This window comes from Lithobates pipiens, unplaced genomic scaffold (assembly GCF_037356315.1).
Source record: "Lithobates pipiens isolate NorthernLeopardFrog02 unplaced genomic scaffold, aLitPip1_a1.2 Scaffold_19, whole genome shotgun sequence".
Taxonomy (NCBI): Eukaryota; Metazoa; Chordata; class Amphibia; order Anura; family Ranidae; genus Lithobates; species Lithobates pipiens.
The window spans coordinates 85,204,291-85,223,087 of NW_027507764.1; the positions used below are offsets into that span (position 1 = coordinate 85,204,291).

At 41.4% G+C, this 18,797-nt stretch overlaps 1 protein-coding gene across 6 annotated transcripts in view; it reads left to right on the top strand.

Annotated features, from left to right (window-relative positions):
- ACBD5 (acyl-CoA binding domain containing 5) overlaps positions 1-18,404 on the top strand; it is a 47,667-nt gene extending 29,263 nt beyond the window's left edge. For 5 of the 6 annotated variants that reach the window (XM_077491024.1, XM_077491021.1, XM_077491022.1 and 2 more), the window contains 8 exons: positions 2,728-2,880; positions 5,710-5,928; positions 9,204-9,304; positions 10,693-10,864; positions 12,400-12,590; positions 13,472-13,519; positions 16,478-16,587; positions 18,007-18,404. In XM_077491024.1, the coding sequence (XP_077347150.1) occupies positions 2,728-2,880; positions 5,710-5,928; positions 9,204-9,304; positions 10,693-10,864; positions 12,400-12,590; positions 13,472-13,519; positions 16,478-16,587; positions 18,007-18,019 (1,007 nt within the window). In that variant the 3' untranslated portion in view covers positions 18,020-18,404. The remainder of the gene's footprint in view (positions 1-2,727; positions 2,881-5,709; positions 5,929-9,203; positions 9,305-10,692; positions 10,865-12,399; positions 12,591-13,471; positions 13,520-16,477; positions 16,588-18,006) is intronic. The other variant, XM_077491023.1, reaches the window with a different exon arrangement.
- Positions 18,405-18,797: the final 393 nt, after the last annotated feature.

Sequence of the window (18,797 nt, forward strand, 5' to 3'; positions counted from 1 at the left end):
AAAAAAGAAAATATTGTTTTTTTTCCCAAATTTCCACTTTTTTGTGCTTGTATCGCAAAAAATAAAAAACTGAGTCGTGAATAAATACCACCAAAATAAAGCTCTATTTGTGCGAACAAAATGATAAAAATTTCATTTGGGTACAGTGTAGCATGACCGCGCAATTGTCACTGAAAGAGCTAGAGCGATGAAAGCTGAAAATTGGGCTGGGAAGGAAGGGGGCGAAAGTGCCCTGTATTGTAGTGGTTAAAGACATCTGGGTTATACTTGCTGCAGAATCGGCTTATGCTGCAGCAGTGATCTGTATTAAAGTTCTCTATATAATGTATTCCCTCCCTCCTAAGTGCTTCTTGGGACTATTCTTAGGCCCCTTTCACACATGCGGATATGTCCGTATTTCATCCATCCGTTTTTGGATGAAATACGGACATACATTCATCCCTATGGGATAGCGGGTGTCTGTGGATGAACATCCGCAGACACCCGATTTCGTCCGCCTCCGCAACAGTCCGATTCTGCAGACGGAGGAAAATCCTATTTTTCTATCCGTCTGCAGAGCGGATCGGACGAACACGGACAGACGGTCCGTGCTCATCCGATCCCCATAGAGGAGAATGAAGAGCTGACAGGGCGGTCCCTGCACAGTGTGCGGAGACCGCCCTGTCCGCAGCCAGCTCGGCGGGGACAACGGAGCGATCCCCGCTGAGCGAGCGGATCTTCACGGGGTGGATCATTACTGATCCGCCCCGTGTGAAAGAGGCTTTACATATATTGTGCTACAATATTTTTTGTTTTGTGTTCAGATACATTTTAATTCTCTGTTCTTCTAAAATGGTAACTGGGAGGGAGATCCAGTACACAGTCTGTGATTGACAGCCTCCTCTCTCGGCATTGACATCCATTCTCTGTGCAGGCTACATTTGTTTTTGCGTCCGAATCTGCCCTGAGCTGCACACAGGCGAGCTATAGAGGTACATCTGATTTGAAGCCTTCTGTATGGCTCTCAGACAGATGACGGGAATACATTTCAAAATAAGACTCCAGGCAATTGGCTAAATATACAATTTAAAATACCCCCCCCCGCCCCCATAAGTTGTACCTCCCAAGCCATTCTTCCTTCCGCTGCCCACTCTCTCTCCTTTTTTCAAGCCTCATTTTGTGTTTTAATTGGGGCTTCCATGTATGAAGGTGAACATGTAACTACATTGCTGAAAAACATTTATTTTTACTGTTGTACCCAGCAAATGATTTGGCTTTTAGACAGATTTACATACCTCTGCCATGCCTAAACAGTCAGGAAGATCTGTACTGTTCCTGATTCAGTTGTCCTGCTTCCTGGGACACTCCTTATTACAGAGACTGGCATGAAACAGGAATGTCATCTGACTGGTTGTGTATTTATGGAAAGTACATGAATCACAAGATTTCTTGACTTGAATTAAAAATCTTAGAAGCTAAAATGGTTAACAACTGTATTGCAGCAGTTTATTTAGACGTTTACCTGGAGTTTTACTTAAAGAGCTATGGAACTCTGATAATTGTGCCCAAAACCAGGCAGGCAGTGGGCAAAGGATTAGGCACCAGTGCTATCTGAAGTCTCTCAGCTGATTTTCCCCATTACTGACCTGCCTTTTGCATTGCTTCTATGTGTGGAGGAGGCCATCTTGGTAGAGGCAGGGATTTGCCTCCTCGTCAGAGCCTCCAGCCAGGAGACCATAGAGCAGCATAGGAGCAATCTTACCAAATCCAATCAGACTAGCAGTCAGAGGCAACACTACCTTTTTTAAATCTTGCATTGGAGGTACAGGAGTACCAAGGCATACTGGCATTCCAGGTGGTGCACATCTATTTTTCAGAAGCAATTCCAGACAAAAGGCATATTTCCAGGGTACTGCTTAGGCGCAATTAATATTTATTAGATGTTGCCTAATGTATAGCAGATCTTCACTTTTTGAGTTTATGTCCACTTTAAAGAATGCATCGTCCTTACATCTGGTTGGCATATGAACCTTGCTGGCAGTTGCACAATATAACAGTATAAAGTAACATTAATGTGTATAAATGATCTTTTTTATACAGAACTTGACTTTCTTTCTTTACTGTCCCGTGGGATATTTCATACTATAACTTTCTGTCTTTAATATAATACTAGCTCTATGCTGTAAGGCCTACTTAAAGCAGAACTAAACACTCCTGCCTTGGTCATCAACATCCTCGCCCAGGTTCAGAATCTTTTGGACATCTTGATCGGCTGGACTGGAATGATGTCATCCCATACGTGGGCACAGGAATTTGTACATTCTGAAAGTCTGTGAACAGGCAAATAAGTTTTTTGCTTTATTGCAGAAGATGCCTACTATGGGGTTGATTTACTAAAATGGGAGAGTTCAGAATCAAGTACAGCTCTGCATTGTAGCCATTTGGCTTCTCACCTCAGCTTCTTCAATTAATGCCCCGCACAGACGATCGAACAAGTGGCGCTTTCAAAGTGATCATACGATAAGCTGATCGTTCATACACCGCTTTCGAGAGCCGATCACGCTACCATGCACAGCTGCACCAGATTTTGCACTCTCCAGTTTTAGTAAATCAACTCCTTTCTGCAATAAAGAACTTGCCTGCTTTCAATTTTTATTTTTTACGTTTTTTAGTTCTGCTTTAAATCAGGTGTGTGTTAATACTGCAGAGGCCTGAATTTAAGTTCTGTAAATGTTTGTCCCTCTTCAGAGCTGAGCACCGCGCTCACCTCCACCCCAAACGGTAAAGCTGTGAATGGGAAGGCGGAGAGCAGTGACAGTGGGGCGGAGTCCGAGGAGGAAGATGCTGGGAGACGGGAAGAGGAGGAAGATGATGATGGAGAAACGGAACAAAGTGAACAAGGTGGTAACTTTTTTTTTTTTTTTTTAGAAAAGATGTGCTTGTACTGTAGTATTTACACCTTTCAGATTTAGTGGTATTACTGTGAAATTAATTATGCTCTGTTACAGATGAAATGTTAATTTTCTCCATAACCTTCTCAGCTACAGGGTTCTTTGAGTATCTATTTTTCTCGTTTGGGAAATGGGGAGTGGCTTAGGCCATTGTTTCTTTCTTTTTCTACTTTCTGTGCCCGTGGGGGGGGGGGGGGGGGAGATTTCCCTTCATTTGTCCTGGTGACACAACGGACAGTGGGATGAAATCTCTCCAAAGTGAGAGAAATTCCCCCCTTAAGTGGTTCTAAAAGCAATTACATTTTCATTAAAAAAAAAAAGTTAAACTTACCTGCTCCATACAACGATATTGCACAGTCAGTCCCCCCTCACAAGTCGAGTGCTATTAGGGCACCCTTCTGTGCCTGGCTGTGGGTGTCCAATGTCTTGGCCCTTGGATACCCACAGCCTGTGAGCAGGGAGAGAAGAGCTGCAAACAGGCAAGGCTGGATTGATAAAGGACTTGGGTAAGTGTTTAAGGGGTGGGGGAGGAGGGAAGGGTGGTTGATGGCGGAGGAAATGGTGGGTGTGTGTGCGTGTCTTGTCTCTACCCCCCCACCACAAGTCTTTAGCTCCGGTTCTGCATGTGTCAGAGAACTTGTCAGAAGTAACTCATGCTGATAACTGAGGAATGAAGCACCAGAGAGAAACCACACTTAAGGCTGGATTCACACCAGCTCCATTCTCTGTGCAAAGAGAAAAATCAGCTGTTCAGCGCTTCCGCAGCTACAAATGGAGAGGATCAGCTGTGCAGGGAGAGGGGGAGGTGTAGTAAAAGGGGGAGAAAATGCCTGTTCACAACAGAACACATCTGCGACTCGGATGTGTTACCATAGAAGGATATGTGCCTGCAATTTGCACTGCCCGGAAAAAGCACACATTTTTTGGGCAATGCAGAGTGCGAATGCAACGCACATATATGAACCAGACTGATTGAAAGTAATAGATTTTAAAATGTTCTGTGAATTGGATGCGGTGTAAGTCGCATCCAATTCACATAGGTGTGAACCCAGCCTAAATCTTTGGAGAGAAGTAAACAAGTATACAATACAGATATGTGCTTAGTTCATTTTTCATGAATGGGGTTTACAACCACTTTAAGGTAAACTAGAACAACTTTAAATTTCACTGGAATAGGTGTAACAATGTGGAGATTTCACTTTTTTTTTTATTTCTGTGACCTTTTTATAAACTGTAAAAATTTGGACTTCTGACATGCAGATAACAAAAACCTGCTGAGGGTGTTAAGTTAATGTACCATAGACGGACAGAATATAACCATGTAAAACATGTCACAGGAAATATTTTTAGTAGCTTGGTTGTGTTAGTGATTAATCACTAACCATAGCAATCATTGTGGATAACATACTTTTTGTCCCTGGATGGCTAAGCCACTGTATCTATGAAGGTAGCCATAGTAGCCAGCCAGGCTGGACAATGTCTTCCTCTCCAATATGTGGGAGGGGGTTAGTACATAAATAACATTTTCTTGCTTTCGGTCCAGCTCACAGAATGTGACATTGACACTTCATTTCTGGTAGGATCAACGGGTATTTTCTGTACTTTGTTGGAAAATTTTGTTTTTAGCCTGAAAAAAAGAAAACTGATGTAGCTAGCTTATCTAACCCCCTTAATGACCAGGCCGTTTTTTTGCGCTACGGCATTGCATTAATTTAGCTAACAATTGCGCAGGCGTGCGGTGCAGTTCCCAAATAAAATGTCCCCTTTTTTATTTTTCTCCCACAAATGGAGCTTTCTTTTGGTGTTATTTGATCACCTCCTGTGGGTTTTGTTTTTTGCGCTATAAACAAAAAAGGGCACCAATTTTGGGAAAAATAAGCGTATATTGATTGGTTTGTGCAAAAGTTCTAGTGTCTACAAAATAGGTGATAAATTTTATGGCATTTTTATTTATTTTTTTACTAGTAATGAGTAGTAAAGTTTCAGCACATAAGGTTTTTCAACTTTTTTTTTTTTTTTAAAGTGGTTGTAAACCCCATTCATAAAATCTGACCTGGGCACATGTATCTGTAGTGTTTACTTATCTCTCTCCAAAGCTCTGAGTCCTGTCTTTCTGCTTCTCCGTTCCCGTTTATCATCCTGAGATCTTCTGACAAGCTCTCCGACACACGAGAGAAGATCAGCTGGAAATTTTGTGTCGGGGAGGGAATTTAGTAGAGAATGCAGTAGATTAGCAGACGGCTGGTCTATTTAGACTGCAGCTCTGCAAGTTTCTTGCTGCCTCTGCCTATGTGGAGGGGGCTATGTCCCTCTCCTCCAATAGGCTCTCACACAGTGTATGCCCAGACGCCCCTCCCACTGCTGAAAACAGGAAGAAAGGTTTGTATCTGGAGGTGCACTTTCTAAAGAATATAGAAAGAGGAAGACTGTAGATATCCATGTAAAACTTATGTAAGGAGATTTGTTTCATCCCTGTGTATCATCTGAGGCTGTTCACTTCACTGCCTATATGTGAGGATTTACATCAACTTTAATGGAAAGAATGCATTAAGGTGAAAAACCCTGAGGCTTTAAAACCATTTTAACCCCATTTCGTTTTCGCTCACAAGGTGTTTTTATATTTTTTGTTTTTTTTTATAATTTATTTTATTTTTTTCCATTTTTAAAGCTTGCTTCTTCTAGCACGTTAATTTTAGCATCCTAAACAAAACTGGAAAAAAAGTTTTAGGATTCCAGAGCGATTCCTTCCTAACTGGTTTCCCCATTATTTTCGGTACAGAGGAGAAGGCTGTACAGCAGGATTCGGCTCCAGAGCCTTGCCCAGGCGGGACAGTGGCCAATGGTTTACTCATCGACCACAGTTACTATATTCCAGACATTCCTGATCACTCAACAACCAAGTCTGATCTCAACAAGATGGAGGAGGAGGAGGAGGTGGTGACTGGAAAAGAGCCCAACACAGAGGATGATGGCTATAATGATGTGGATGAAAAGAAAGGTAAGGGCCAATCCTGAGACGTGCACCCTGCCATCTTAGCCGCTCTATGTTCATGTATACAGTGAATACAAGCCTTGTGTGCAATAGACTAGTGTTCATGATAATTTAGCCCACCAGCTTTTCCTGGATGCTGTTTACATCACTGGTGTCACTAATGCCTAGGGATTTAATTGGCTGAATAGTGAGTTAGGCCCCTTTCATGTGATTGGTCTGATGGGGTCCGCCTGTTCATTTTTCAGGCGGACCTGACTTGTATAGAACGCTGTGTATTGGCAGACTCTTGACCACTGGCAGTTTGGGTCTCTGTATTGCCAGCTATGAGATCAACAGCTGCCACTTCTGTAATGCAGCTTTGCCACGGTACCCTGCTACAGTGCAAGTCTATCAGTCTGTTTTGATTGGCTGATGACATGTGAAGATTGCTTTTGCAATTTGTCTCCCCAGACTTCCAGACTTTTATATAGAGATGGCCACCAGGCAGAGACTTTGCACGTTTATAAAATGCAGTCTTGCAATTTCTGAACCAAATGCAAACGTGAAAGCTCTAAATTATTTTTCTATTAATGTGACTATGATGAACTCGCTGAAAATACACTGCAGTCCCCCTTTACCCTAGAGTGCCAGACAAGCCTCAGGAGTCCAGGGAGGAGGAGGGGGCGGTTGGAACACCTTACAAATAATACTTAAATCTCCTGGATCTCAGTTAGTATTCTACAAAAACTCTGGCTCTGTCTGCATTGAGCACATTGCTTAGCTTCACTTCTTACTGATGCAGAGTATCCTTAGGGCATTATTTTACTGGTGCAGCCTTTTCATGATTGGACAGACCCTAAAGAAGTTAGGAGACAACAAATTTTTTAGGCCAAGCCCCTGTTCACATTGACTGCGGCTTTGAAATCGTGTGACACACAATTTCAAAGCTCCATCTCAGTGCGACTTTGAATACATCTGTGCTGCTTCATGCACAGATGTCTATAAAAGTAACAACAAAGCCTGGGGAATGCCCAGGAAAAACCCAAGCCTACTTACCACCAGCTCGCAGACAACCAAATTAACCTGTCTAACAGTACGTTGGCGAGTTTTTTTTTTTCATATTGTATTTGTATTGGTCCAGCAATGCACCAACACCTTTGCAGCCATTGGGCTATATGCTGGGTGTTTGGTGTGCTGCATGTACCTTTTAAGAAGGGGTGGTTCCCCTTCAGTTCACCTGCCCTCATCTATCCATTAGAATGCATGTGCCTCCGCTGTGGAGACACTCGTACTTTAGTATTAGGACCACAGATACCAGGGTGCCTTGACGAGGCTCTGTGGCTTACGCATGCTTTTGCAAATGTGTGTGGACTAAACCACTGTGTTTAACGTACTATTAGACAGGTTAATTTGGTTGTCTGCGAGCTGGTGGTAAGTAGGCTTGGGCTTTTCCTGGGCATTCCCCAGGCTTTATCTGATTTAGCCTTCCAATGCCGCTTACTGCTATAGCCAGCTATAGATGAGGGCGGTGGTGAGTTTTCACAGATGTCTATTCAAGTCTTATCTGAAATCACCAAAAGTAGTGTCTGTACAACTTTTTCATATAGGTGAGGCACCGCAAGGTCGGCGTCGCACCAATTTAAACAGTGCGATTGCCAGCTATAGGATGTGATTTGCCATGCGATTTGACCTGTCAAATCGCATTACACATCGCTCCGGTGTGAATGGGGGCTCAAGGGCTACCTGGCTATGTAACGATGAAATCCTCCCGGAGACCTCTGCATTCCTGAACCCCAGCTTACAGGGGCTCACCCCTTTTTAGAGATTTTTTCCTCCCACGTACAATTCAGCAAAGTTCTGGAGCTGCTCACCACTTCCGAAGGATAAATTCAGCTTTATTGTTAAACACACAAACGCTCCACCCAGGATCTCCCCTTCAATGTGTTATACCCCCTACTGAGGCTTAAAGTAGAACTACAGGAAAAACTTTTTTTTTATTTTTTTGGATAGGTTAAAACCCATCATCTTATTTATTTTGCTGTCTGTGTCCTATTGTGGAGATTTCCCTTCAATTCCTGTCCCATGGCCAAACAGGAAGTCAGAGGAAATCCCTGCAAATTAAGGGAATTCCTTGGGGACCCCCAGATCACCAGAATTGGTGTCCCCATTGGAAGATTTCCTCACCCTATTATTTTTCTGGGGACAACCCCAAATTAGGGATTTACTTTTACTTTTATTGATAATGGTAAACAGGACAAATAGAGAGGGTGACTCTCCCTCATGGGGACGCAGACGGCAATAAAAACTAACAGGTGTTCTAATCCCTCTGCACCCTATCCAAAACAAAACATGTTTTGCCTTTTTAATTGTACTTAACTTGTAGAGCTCCATGATTAATTCCAAATAGGTGGTGAAATTCAGTTGAAAGACCCTGGGTGGAGTGTCTGTGCTGAACAAAAAAGGTCATTTTACCCTTTGGAAGTGGTGAGCGGCTCCAGAACTTTGCTGAAATAATAAACAAAACCATGTTGTAACATCTTGGCACTAGTTGACTTCAGAAAAATCTGTAATGTTACCCATAAACGCACACACGGTTATCAGTTTGTTTACATTTTTCTCTCAGTACAGGGGTTATGCTAAAGTAAACTTTTCATAAGACTTCTGAAGACTCCTGTTACTTTGCTGTTATGGTGACCCTCTGGTTTCAGTATTTTATATTTATAATTTCTTCAATTGTCATTGATATGATGATGATTTTTAATTATTGATCCAAAAACTCTTTTATTAGAGTTGAAGTAATATCAGAAGACATTCTTTGCATATTTTGCTCTGGGTTAGTGCCAAACAAACGGGTCAGAATGGCAGCTAGAGATTGGTAAATGAGAAGTCTATAAGGGCGGTCTCCGTGAGTCTGTCTGGAAACCGTATATCTAGCACAGGAACCATCTGTTTGCTTTCCCCTGTTGATGGGATTGAGATACTGGGCAGTTGGTAAAGAGCCTGATTTGGCACTTGCTTGGGCATCATCTTGTCAGCTTTGTATCCAACCCAATCCTATATGAAAAAATAAGATTTTTTTTTTTTTTTTTTTATATAGGATTGGGTTGGATATATAATATATAGATATATATTTTTTTTATATTCAGTAGCTTTTCTGACTTTGTAGAAGTCTGGAAGGCTCAGATAGGATTTCTAAAGGAAATATATGATATTGGTAACCTAGTCAATGCAGGCAAAGTGTAAGCACCGAATTAACGGTCCAGGAATGTGAACGTTGATGAGAACAGTCTCTTGTTTTGCAGATAATGATTGCACAGAGGATGTTGCTGCAATGCAGCACTGGACAAGTGACTCAGACAGCGAGATCTTCTGTGACTCTATGGAGCAGTTCGGACAAGAAGATGTAAGTGGCACATACCAGTATCCAACATTATGCAGACACGGGTGACCGCATCTGTATTTGTAAATTATTTATTTTATTCTACCAACTGGCCGAATTTTAAAGTGTGTGTGTGTGTGTGTGTGTGTGTGTGTGTGTGTGTGTGTGTTTACCACTTTATAACAAATGGACAGACAGTTACAGTGTGTACTAGTGCACCATCAAAAAGAGCTGGAATCTTCAAAGTTGATGCTAACATGTAAATTGCTGTGAACATGACAGTACCAGAATAAAATTACTGAATCTCTTTCATTTGATTGTAATTTGAGGATTAAACCAGGTTTAGGGTGACAAACCTTTCTGGAAATCTTTCAGCAAAACCTATATTAACTGTCAAAGTCCATCTGCACAACATATTTTGCTAAGAGCTGGTTTGCACTGAATGCGATTTTGAAATTGTGCTACTTCAGCACGATTTTAAAGCCTCCAGTGTGATTTTATGTGAAGCTTGCCAGTCGCACATGAAATGGACAAAAATAGTGCAGGAACCTTTTAAAAATCAGTGCAAGGCAGAGTCGCACCAATTTTAAATGGTTCCGTAGGCTCTGTTACGTTTTTGTTCTTGGGTTTAGAAAACTTAATATATGGCTGCTTATAAGTCCTTAGATGGTGTGACCTGTATTAGTTTTTCCCCACAGAGTACATTTTATGCAAGTGCCAGAAATGTAGTGTCCTTGTCAGTGCAAAACTGAAAGCATAGACATATCAGCCAATCCAAGCTGTATTCTCTGACTTCTAAATTTCAATCCCTATCTAGTGGAGATTAAGATTCCCCCCCTTTCACACCGGGGGGGGGGGGCAGCAGTAAAGCATTGGTAGTTTTAGCGGTCCTTTACCGCTGTTATAGCGACACTTTTTTAAGCTACTAGTGGCCGAGGAAAGGGTTAAAAGCGCCCATGTTGCGGTGCTGCTGAATCACTTTGCAGGTGCTTTGGAAGCCCTGCTCATTCATTTCAATGGGCAGGGGCGGTGTATACACTGCTCCCCCACCGCCGCAAAGATGCTGCTTGCAGGACTTTTTTTTTTTTTCCCCCATCCTGTAAGCACTCAGACTTTCACACTGGGGTGGCTTGAGAGGCGATTTACATGCGCTAATTTTAGTGATAAAATGCCTGAAAAGCACCCCAGTGTGAAAGGGGTCTAATGGAGGATAATCTATTTGAAATTCAAATAAGGAGAACAGCTTGGGTGACTACTATGGCTCTCTGCCTAAATACCGTTGGCGTACACTGGCAGGGTCACCAGGTGAAAATGAAATATCCTGAAAAAAATAATAATGCACCACTTATACTTATTTAGATGTGCTTTAAATATCCAGCCAGTTGTTGATTGATCCCTCTCTTGATTTGCAGGTAGATCACAGTCACATGATGGACGCCATGTTGACTGAGGGCTCCTCCGGTATCTGGGCTGGAGGGGAGGTAAAGGATGGTGGAGAAGATGGGAAACCATCTGGCCGAACACCACAGAAGGAAAAATCTGGACATGACAAAGCTGAATACTACAGTTCTAGGAGAGGAAGAGGTGTGTTACCACTGGTGGGGTTTAGGCCCAAATTCTGGAAGTGTTACACTGGATGTGAAAACAAATCTTGTATATAATGTAAGGTCTGCTTCTAACAGATCCCAGGATTTTCCAGACCTAGAATTGCAGATTTTACCCTCAGTCCCACTTATTACAACCTCTATACCATTGTTCTGTAGAGCAACCTCTGCATTTTACTGCTTTCACTCTAGTCCTTAGTCTTGTGAGCTTCACTTCTGAGCATATGTCTTGGGTATTGGAGACCTTTTTACACTGAAATATTTTATGACTTAACCTCCCAAGCACCACTGACTACCTTCTGAAAATGCTAATTTGCTGGCTTTTATAATGACCCTTTGGCTTGAATCCTCTGTCATTTTTGCAGAAGTTATGCAGCCTAGCAAAGTTGGGGTAATGTCTGAACTCTTAATTTACAGTCCATTCTTATTTTGGTTAGTGACTTATAGTTTTGAATCCAGGGAAACTCCAGCCAAACCAATTAAATTTTTGATAGACTCCTGAGGGTTTTTAGAGGCTTAGGTTTTTATTGTGATCTGTGTCCCTATTGGGAAGCTTTTACTTCCTATCAGAACAATGTCCCTCCAATGGGGATGTTTACATAGTGTGGTGAAATCAGAACTCCTACCATAATTTTTATTGCTGCCTGTGCCTTCCCGTCCTAGTGAAAACCACTGCTCAATTTCTTGTATGGGTGTCATAGAGACAGAAAGAGATCCATTTTGAGGTCATAGACAAATCTAAAATCTTAGACATTTTTAACTCCCTTCCACTCTTTTTCCAAGCTTAACAAAAAATTCAGATAGCTGGAGTTCGGCTTTAAGGCACAGTTAGTTTGCAGAAAGCACAATATAAAGGCACCCCACAAAAGAAGCTCTTTATATTCACCTCTCCAGCAGATCAAATCTCCTACCTTCCCTCTATTCCAGAGCTGCAGCCATCGACAGTTGATTTGGAATTTGGCTCTTCCCTCACTATGCACAATGGTTCCATCCTTTGTCCCCTTTTGCCATTGCATGACTTGGCGCTGACCTAGGGGTTAAAGAATGGGTTGGCAGGGAACACAGGCATTCATCACTCTGAAAATGTCAAATGCCAAAGCACGTGAGATGGTCATTTATCAGGCAGATTTCATTCTTACTCAAAATGATGCTGCTGACATGATATCTGTTTTACATTTATGGACAAAAATGACCATATCTTGGGAATGGGCGTACTATGCTTGAAGCAGTTGTGGCTTGTGAAACGCGTTGGCACAGACCAGCTGTATATATCCACATCTCCTCTACTTAGGAACTTGTACTATTTTTAATATGATGTGTTACAGCATTTGTAACCTATATGTGGCAGTTATGCATCAGTCCACCATTTTTTTATTTTATTGGTTATGAATCAATATTGGTTTTTAATAAAATTGAGTATGATGCCTCTTTAAAGTTCCCTCTTTTTGGAGTAGTTTCCTTCTCATTCCCTTGGTAATTTTTATGCTTATTTTCTCTGAAAATGTCTCTCTCCAGCCAACCATATGCATCCTGTTGGAGAAGGATCCAGAGGGGGACAGATGGGCAGCGGTGGAAATGGAGGGGGTCGCAGAGGACCTAACAGCAGTCTAAACGAGCACATTGCTGTTGTACTCATGCGATTACAGGAAGACATGCAGAATGTTCTGCAGAGGCTGCAGACATTGGAGGCCCTCACTGCTTCACAGGTAAATCTGTTTTCTGTGACAGATGCCGAAGGTGTTACTACAATGTAGGTGATTTATTTATGAAATATGCAGTAAATACACATAAATTGGGAGAAATCAATTATGTTCTAATGGCATAGTCAACTATTCTAGGCAATACTCCTATTATATATTCCTCATTCCCCTGAAATGTATGTCTCCCTTTTCACATAATCATTATTCCATTCTAGCTGCTTAGCCCATTAGATCCTTCTATCAGTTTCTTTTATATAAAATTACTTCCTCTGGCTATAGCCGCTAGCAGTAATTATTGAATTCTGCCAGCCAGGTAGGTTGCCCACGCTCCCCCTCCCCCTCCCCAACTGGCAGAATACAACACTGACTAATAAAGAAAATCCTATCATCTCCACTGAATCTAAAACACTATCTCACAAGGAACTGACTGAGGGCTGCTAGATATTGCAACAGTAAGATTTGTAATAAATCTGGTGTTAATCCCTCTTGTTAAATTATTGCACCAAATTCATGAAGTGTTTGTGATACTTTGGTGCACGATTGGCTATCCAAACCAAAATTCAAGCAGTTCTAAAATGCACCGCTTTTACGGTGCATTAAATGTGTCAAACTTTTAAATAAATGACAGATCGTAGCTTATGAAAGTGGAGCTAATTATGACCAACTCCTTTCTTGGCATAGAGCAAAACTGGCACAGATGGCTGTTGCAGAAGTGTCGCATGTGCATTCTAAAAGTGGTGCCAGGTGCGCCAAATTCAATTACAAGTTATAGACCAGTACATGAGATTGATACACCACTTTTAGAACACGAGAAAGACTTTTGCACAATCTGCACCAGTTTTCATGAATTCCAGGGTAAGTCTTTAACGGTCATCTCTATTTTCTAGGCAAGATCGATTCAACTTGAATCTAATCTTCAACAGCTTACAAACAAGGTAAGCTGAGATGTTGTGTCTGTTCTATGGATGTGTAATGTTATCTTGAGTGTTTAACCACTTTCAGACCGGGCCAATTTGCTGGTCAAAGACCAGACCACTTTTTGCGATTCGGCACTGCGTCGCTTTAACTGACAATTGCGCGGTCGTGCGACGTGGCTCCCAAACAAAATTGACGTCCTTTTTTCCCACAAATAGAGCTTTCTTTTGGTGGTATTTGATCACCCCTGCGGTTTTTATTTTTTGCGCTATAAACAAAAATAGAGCGACAATTTTGAAAAAAACACATTATTTTTTACTTTTTGTTATAATAAATATCCCCCAAAAATATATAAAAAAACATTTTTTCCCTCAGTTTAGGCCGATACGTATTCTTCTACATATTTTTGGTAAAAAAAATCGCAATAAGCGATTATTGATTGGTTTGCGCAAAAGTTATAGCGTTTACAAAATAGGGATAGTTTTATAGCATTTTTATTAATAATTTTTTTTTTTTTTTTTTTTTTTTTTACTAGTAATGGCGGCGATCTGCGATTTTTATTGTGACTGCGACATTGTGGGGGACCCATCGGACATTTTTTACACATTTTTGGGACCATTGTCATTTATACAGTAATCACTGCTATATAAATGCAGTGATTCCTGTGTAAATGACACTGGCAGTGAAAGGGTTAACCAGTGGGTGGCAGTGTAGGGGTTAAGTGTTCCTAGGGGTGTGTTACTAACTGTGGGGGGGTTGGGCTTTCATTTAGTGTACACTGATCTCTGCTCCAATCACATGGAGCAGAGATCAGCGTCACTAGTTGCTAGGCAGAATGGAAAAATGTTGTTTACACAGCATTTCCTCCATTCGGCCGCTCCGTGGGACGATCGCGGGGATGCCCGCGGCGATCGAGTCCGCGGGTCCCGCGACCGGACTCACGGGGGTCCCGACCAGCGCGGGAGCGCGCCGCCGGCGGCGCGCTCCCGATGGCAGGGCGGCATCGAATATTGGACGTACCTGTACGCCAATATGCCTGCCCGTGCCATTCTGTCGACGTACATCGTCGTGCGCTGGTCGGGAAGTGGTTAAAGTAAGTCTTTCATAAGAGAAGTGTGCTGCATCCATAATTTTATTTTTATTTTTTGGGTGACCTGAACCTACCATGTTTTGCAAGTTGGTGGTTTGCTGGCTGTCATGCTTATTCTCCATTTTCACTCTTTAGTAAGCCTCTGACTTGGAGCAGTTTTACAAGTTTGGAATTGCCTGACTCCATGTATATGTGTCCGTGGATCACTAAAGCTGGACTTGAGCTTTATGGGATGTTGGACAAGATGCTACTGCCCTTAGCCAACAAAAGCATAGACCCAAATTCTGTTTATGCTTATGGAAAGGGGCAGGGTAGAACAGACATGTATGGATCTTCACTTCCTGGCACATTGGGAAAAATGATTGCAATTAAATGGTGCACTCTAACCTGTCCTGTTGCGTTATCCTCTGAGATTTGTAAGCTCTGGTCTGCCAGTTGGCTTTAAACAATGCATTCCTTGCCCAATTTAGTCAACATTGATCTAGGAGCACCTTTTAAAGATTCACTTCAGTGAAACAATAAATACATTCTAGAATGATGTGTTTAACCCCTTCACACCTAAGGGTACAACTGTACATATCGTGACAACTATTTGGGTATCCAGGTAGACTATATACCTTGTTTTTTGAGGACACATTGAGCTTTCTTTTGGTGGTAAACGGTGACGAATATCTTGTGAGGTTTATGTTTTTAATTTAAAGGAAAACTGTCCAAAAATATATAAAAAATATAATGTATATAAAAAAAAATATATATATTTTTTTTTTTTATATTTACATTTTTTTTACTATTTTGGGACAGTTTTCCTTTGATTTAAAAAACATAAACATCATAAGATATCCGTCACCATTTACCACCAAAAGAAAGCTTAATGTGTCCTAAAAAAACAAGGTATATAGTCTACCTGGATACCCAAATAGTTGTCACGATATGTACAGTTGTACCCTTAGGTGTGAAGGGGTTAAACACATCATTCTAGAATATATATATTTCTTGTCACTACCATAATCTACCACCAAAGAACAAACCAAAATAAATTCTCCTGCTCCTGACGATACCACATATGTATGCTATTTGTACCCATAGTACAGCCCAGAAACAATAATGCACACTTTGTTTTTTTTTTTTCTACCTAAAACACACTGACAGTAATTAAAAAAATAAAATATAATCCTGCCCAAAAGATATTGACTCTGACCTTTTGACCCTTACTTGATCCACATACCTTGATCTAATTATTTTTTTATTTTATTCTTTACTGTGGTAGCCAATCAGAGGTGACCACATTGATCAGGTGACCTGGGATAGGGAGTTCCTGGTACCGAGTGTTAGTTCGGGGCTCTCGTGAGACCTTGGTCTCTGTCCTGGGAGCGTGCTGTGTGGTGTACCCCAAGCCCAAAAACAGATGCGCATATATGCGGGCCCCATGGGGGAAAAAGTCCAGTCCCGTGACGCCGCATATGTGTTATATCACTGTGACGGGGTTAAATCTCTGAAGGGCCAACACTGGCAGGTATTTAGTTTCTGCTGTAGTGCACATGAAAAACAGAGGGCAGACAAATAATTAAAAAGCAGTACAGTTCATTGATTGGTCGAGAAAACACCCAGCCTGCTAAAATGGACAAACTGCTTTGCTGTTGTGGTTGAAGTTAAGAACCTGGCTGTGCTGTCTGGAATGTAAGGCTTTCGACACGAGACCGGCTGAAGAGATGCAAAAATCCCTTAGCAGGTAAAACACTCTTATGAAAATGTTCTGTCTCACATTGGACTTCACATAATGCAACTCACTGCTCGGAAAGTGTTTTGTTTTTCATAGCACTCTTCCATCACATAGAAGAAATATTTAACTTGTTGGCTTAACCATTAACTGTTACTGTTTATTCTCCAGAAGCCATCATGGTGGCCCTTCGAGGTTTCTTCTGGCACCTTGGCATTTGCAATAATCTGGCCATTTGTTGCCCACTGGTTAATCCATTTATATCTGCAAAGGAAGAGGAGGTTTGTAGCACATTATTATTATTATAATACTATCCCTATTTGACCAGATCATACTTTTAAAATGTAATCTAGTAAATTTGTAAATCTGTTTTGGCTTTGCAAAATTGTGGTTCTTCTGATGCTACCTAAATTCTGGTGGCAACTTTTCTTGCAATGTGAACAAGCAAAAAAAAAGTACCGTTCTAATGCTTATATCACTAAATATCAGCCAACATGATATATAATGAACTGGTGCAGATCATATACAAAAAAGCTTGTATGGCCACAACATGCTACAAAAAAAAAAATAGCAACTGATCACACACAGGACACAGACTCGCTGTGACCAAAATGAAACCAGGTAATGTAAGATGGCTTCAGCTCTGCTGTCCACCTGCAGGAGAGGTCCCTCAAATGCATTTCGCCCCCTAGTGTGCCAAGTAGTTCAGGCTGCCTCAGCGATTAGGCCCACTAGGGGGCAGCATCTGAGGGACCTCTCCTGCAGGTTGACAACAGAGCTGAAGCCATCTTTCATTACCTGGTTTTGTTTTGGTCACAGTGGGGTAGCGTTTCTTAATATGGTGCACACAGAATACTATGCAGCTGTGCATAGTAACCAATCAGCTTCCAGGTTTTATTGTCAAAGCTTAATTGAACAAGCTGAAGTTAGAAGCTGGTTACTATGCACAGCCACACCAGTTTTAGTAAAGTTGACATCCTGTGTGCGATTTGGTTTCCGTTTTCCTCTAACTTTCTTGCAATATCATCCAATTTTAATCTCAACAATTGAGTGCATCAAGGCAATCTATAATATTTTATATGGCAAAGCTAGTTGTAGATTACTCTGTTAAGGTGGTTAGGTGTGGGACTAGTTTATCAGTGTATAACATGCACCCCCCCAAATAGGGGGAAAATTAAAGGCAGCGTATCTCGGAGGGGAAACGAACGCTGCCAGAATTCACGAGCCGTCATCTCCTGTTTACTTGGCTCACTCAGCTCCCATGGCACACACACACACACACACACACACACACAATCCTGCCTCCGCCACTGGCCAATATTCTATCACAGGAACTGGTCCAATGCCGATGGTGGGACTGTGTGTGAGGGAGAGCCGCGTAAACAGGAGATGACGGCTCTGATTTCCTGCACTGTCCAGGCTGCATCGATGGTGAGGCTGCAGATGAGCATTGAGGCTAAAAAGGGACATTGATGAGATGTTCTGCAGATAGATGGGCACTGTTCAGGCTGCATTGATGAGAGATGAGGAGGCTGCAGATGGACATTGACCCTTATCTTTAATTCAAAGTTGTTTGTTTAAAAAAAAAAGGGGGGTTTTCCCTGAAACTTCTCTCTTAAAATTTGGGGTGTTATACACCGATAAATATGGTATTTATTTTTTATCTTATTAATTTCTCACTTTTTTCTTTAATTCTGCAGGAAGCCTACCTGAGCCCAGACTTGAAGAAGCCTGTGAAGACTCACCTGGGACATCTTGTGATGGTCCCGTGGAGGATGGAGTGTCCTCTTTGCTATAGAAAATTCCTTGCACTATGTGAATGATAACAAAATAAGGACTAATTTTACTAAAGCTTGAATACAGAAAATATTAAGCTGGCAGTAGCATTAATGTGTTCTTTTATCACCTTTTGAATGAAAACTAAATTATTTTTAAACTTATTAAAAGCATGCACTAGATTACACAGAAAATATATCAATAAAGGTACAAGGGAGGTTAGCAGGTCCTAGTTCAGATTTTATCAAAACAAAAACGCTGTAATAAACAAACTGGAGTTTCTTTTCAGAATATTTACTTTAGTAATAAAAGTTTACAGAAACATTGGTGTCCCTGAATTTTTTTTTTTTATATGGTCCTATTTAGCCTTTTTAAGGCATATAAGGATAGGATGTCTAAACCCAATCACATAAATATATACAATGCCTTGCAAAAGTATTCACCCCCCTTGGCATTTTTCGTGTTTTGTTGCCTCACAACCTGCAATTAACATGGATTGTTTGAGGATTTGCATCATTTAATTTACAGAACATGCCCACAACAGAAGATGTTTCTTTTTATTATTGTGAAGCAAACAACAAATAGGCCAAAATAAAAGTCAATGTGCATAACTATTCATCCCCCTGAGTCCATACTGTAGAGCCACCTTTTGTGGCTATCACAGCTCCAAGTTGCTTTGGATAAGTCTCTATGGGCTTGCCACATCTTACCACTG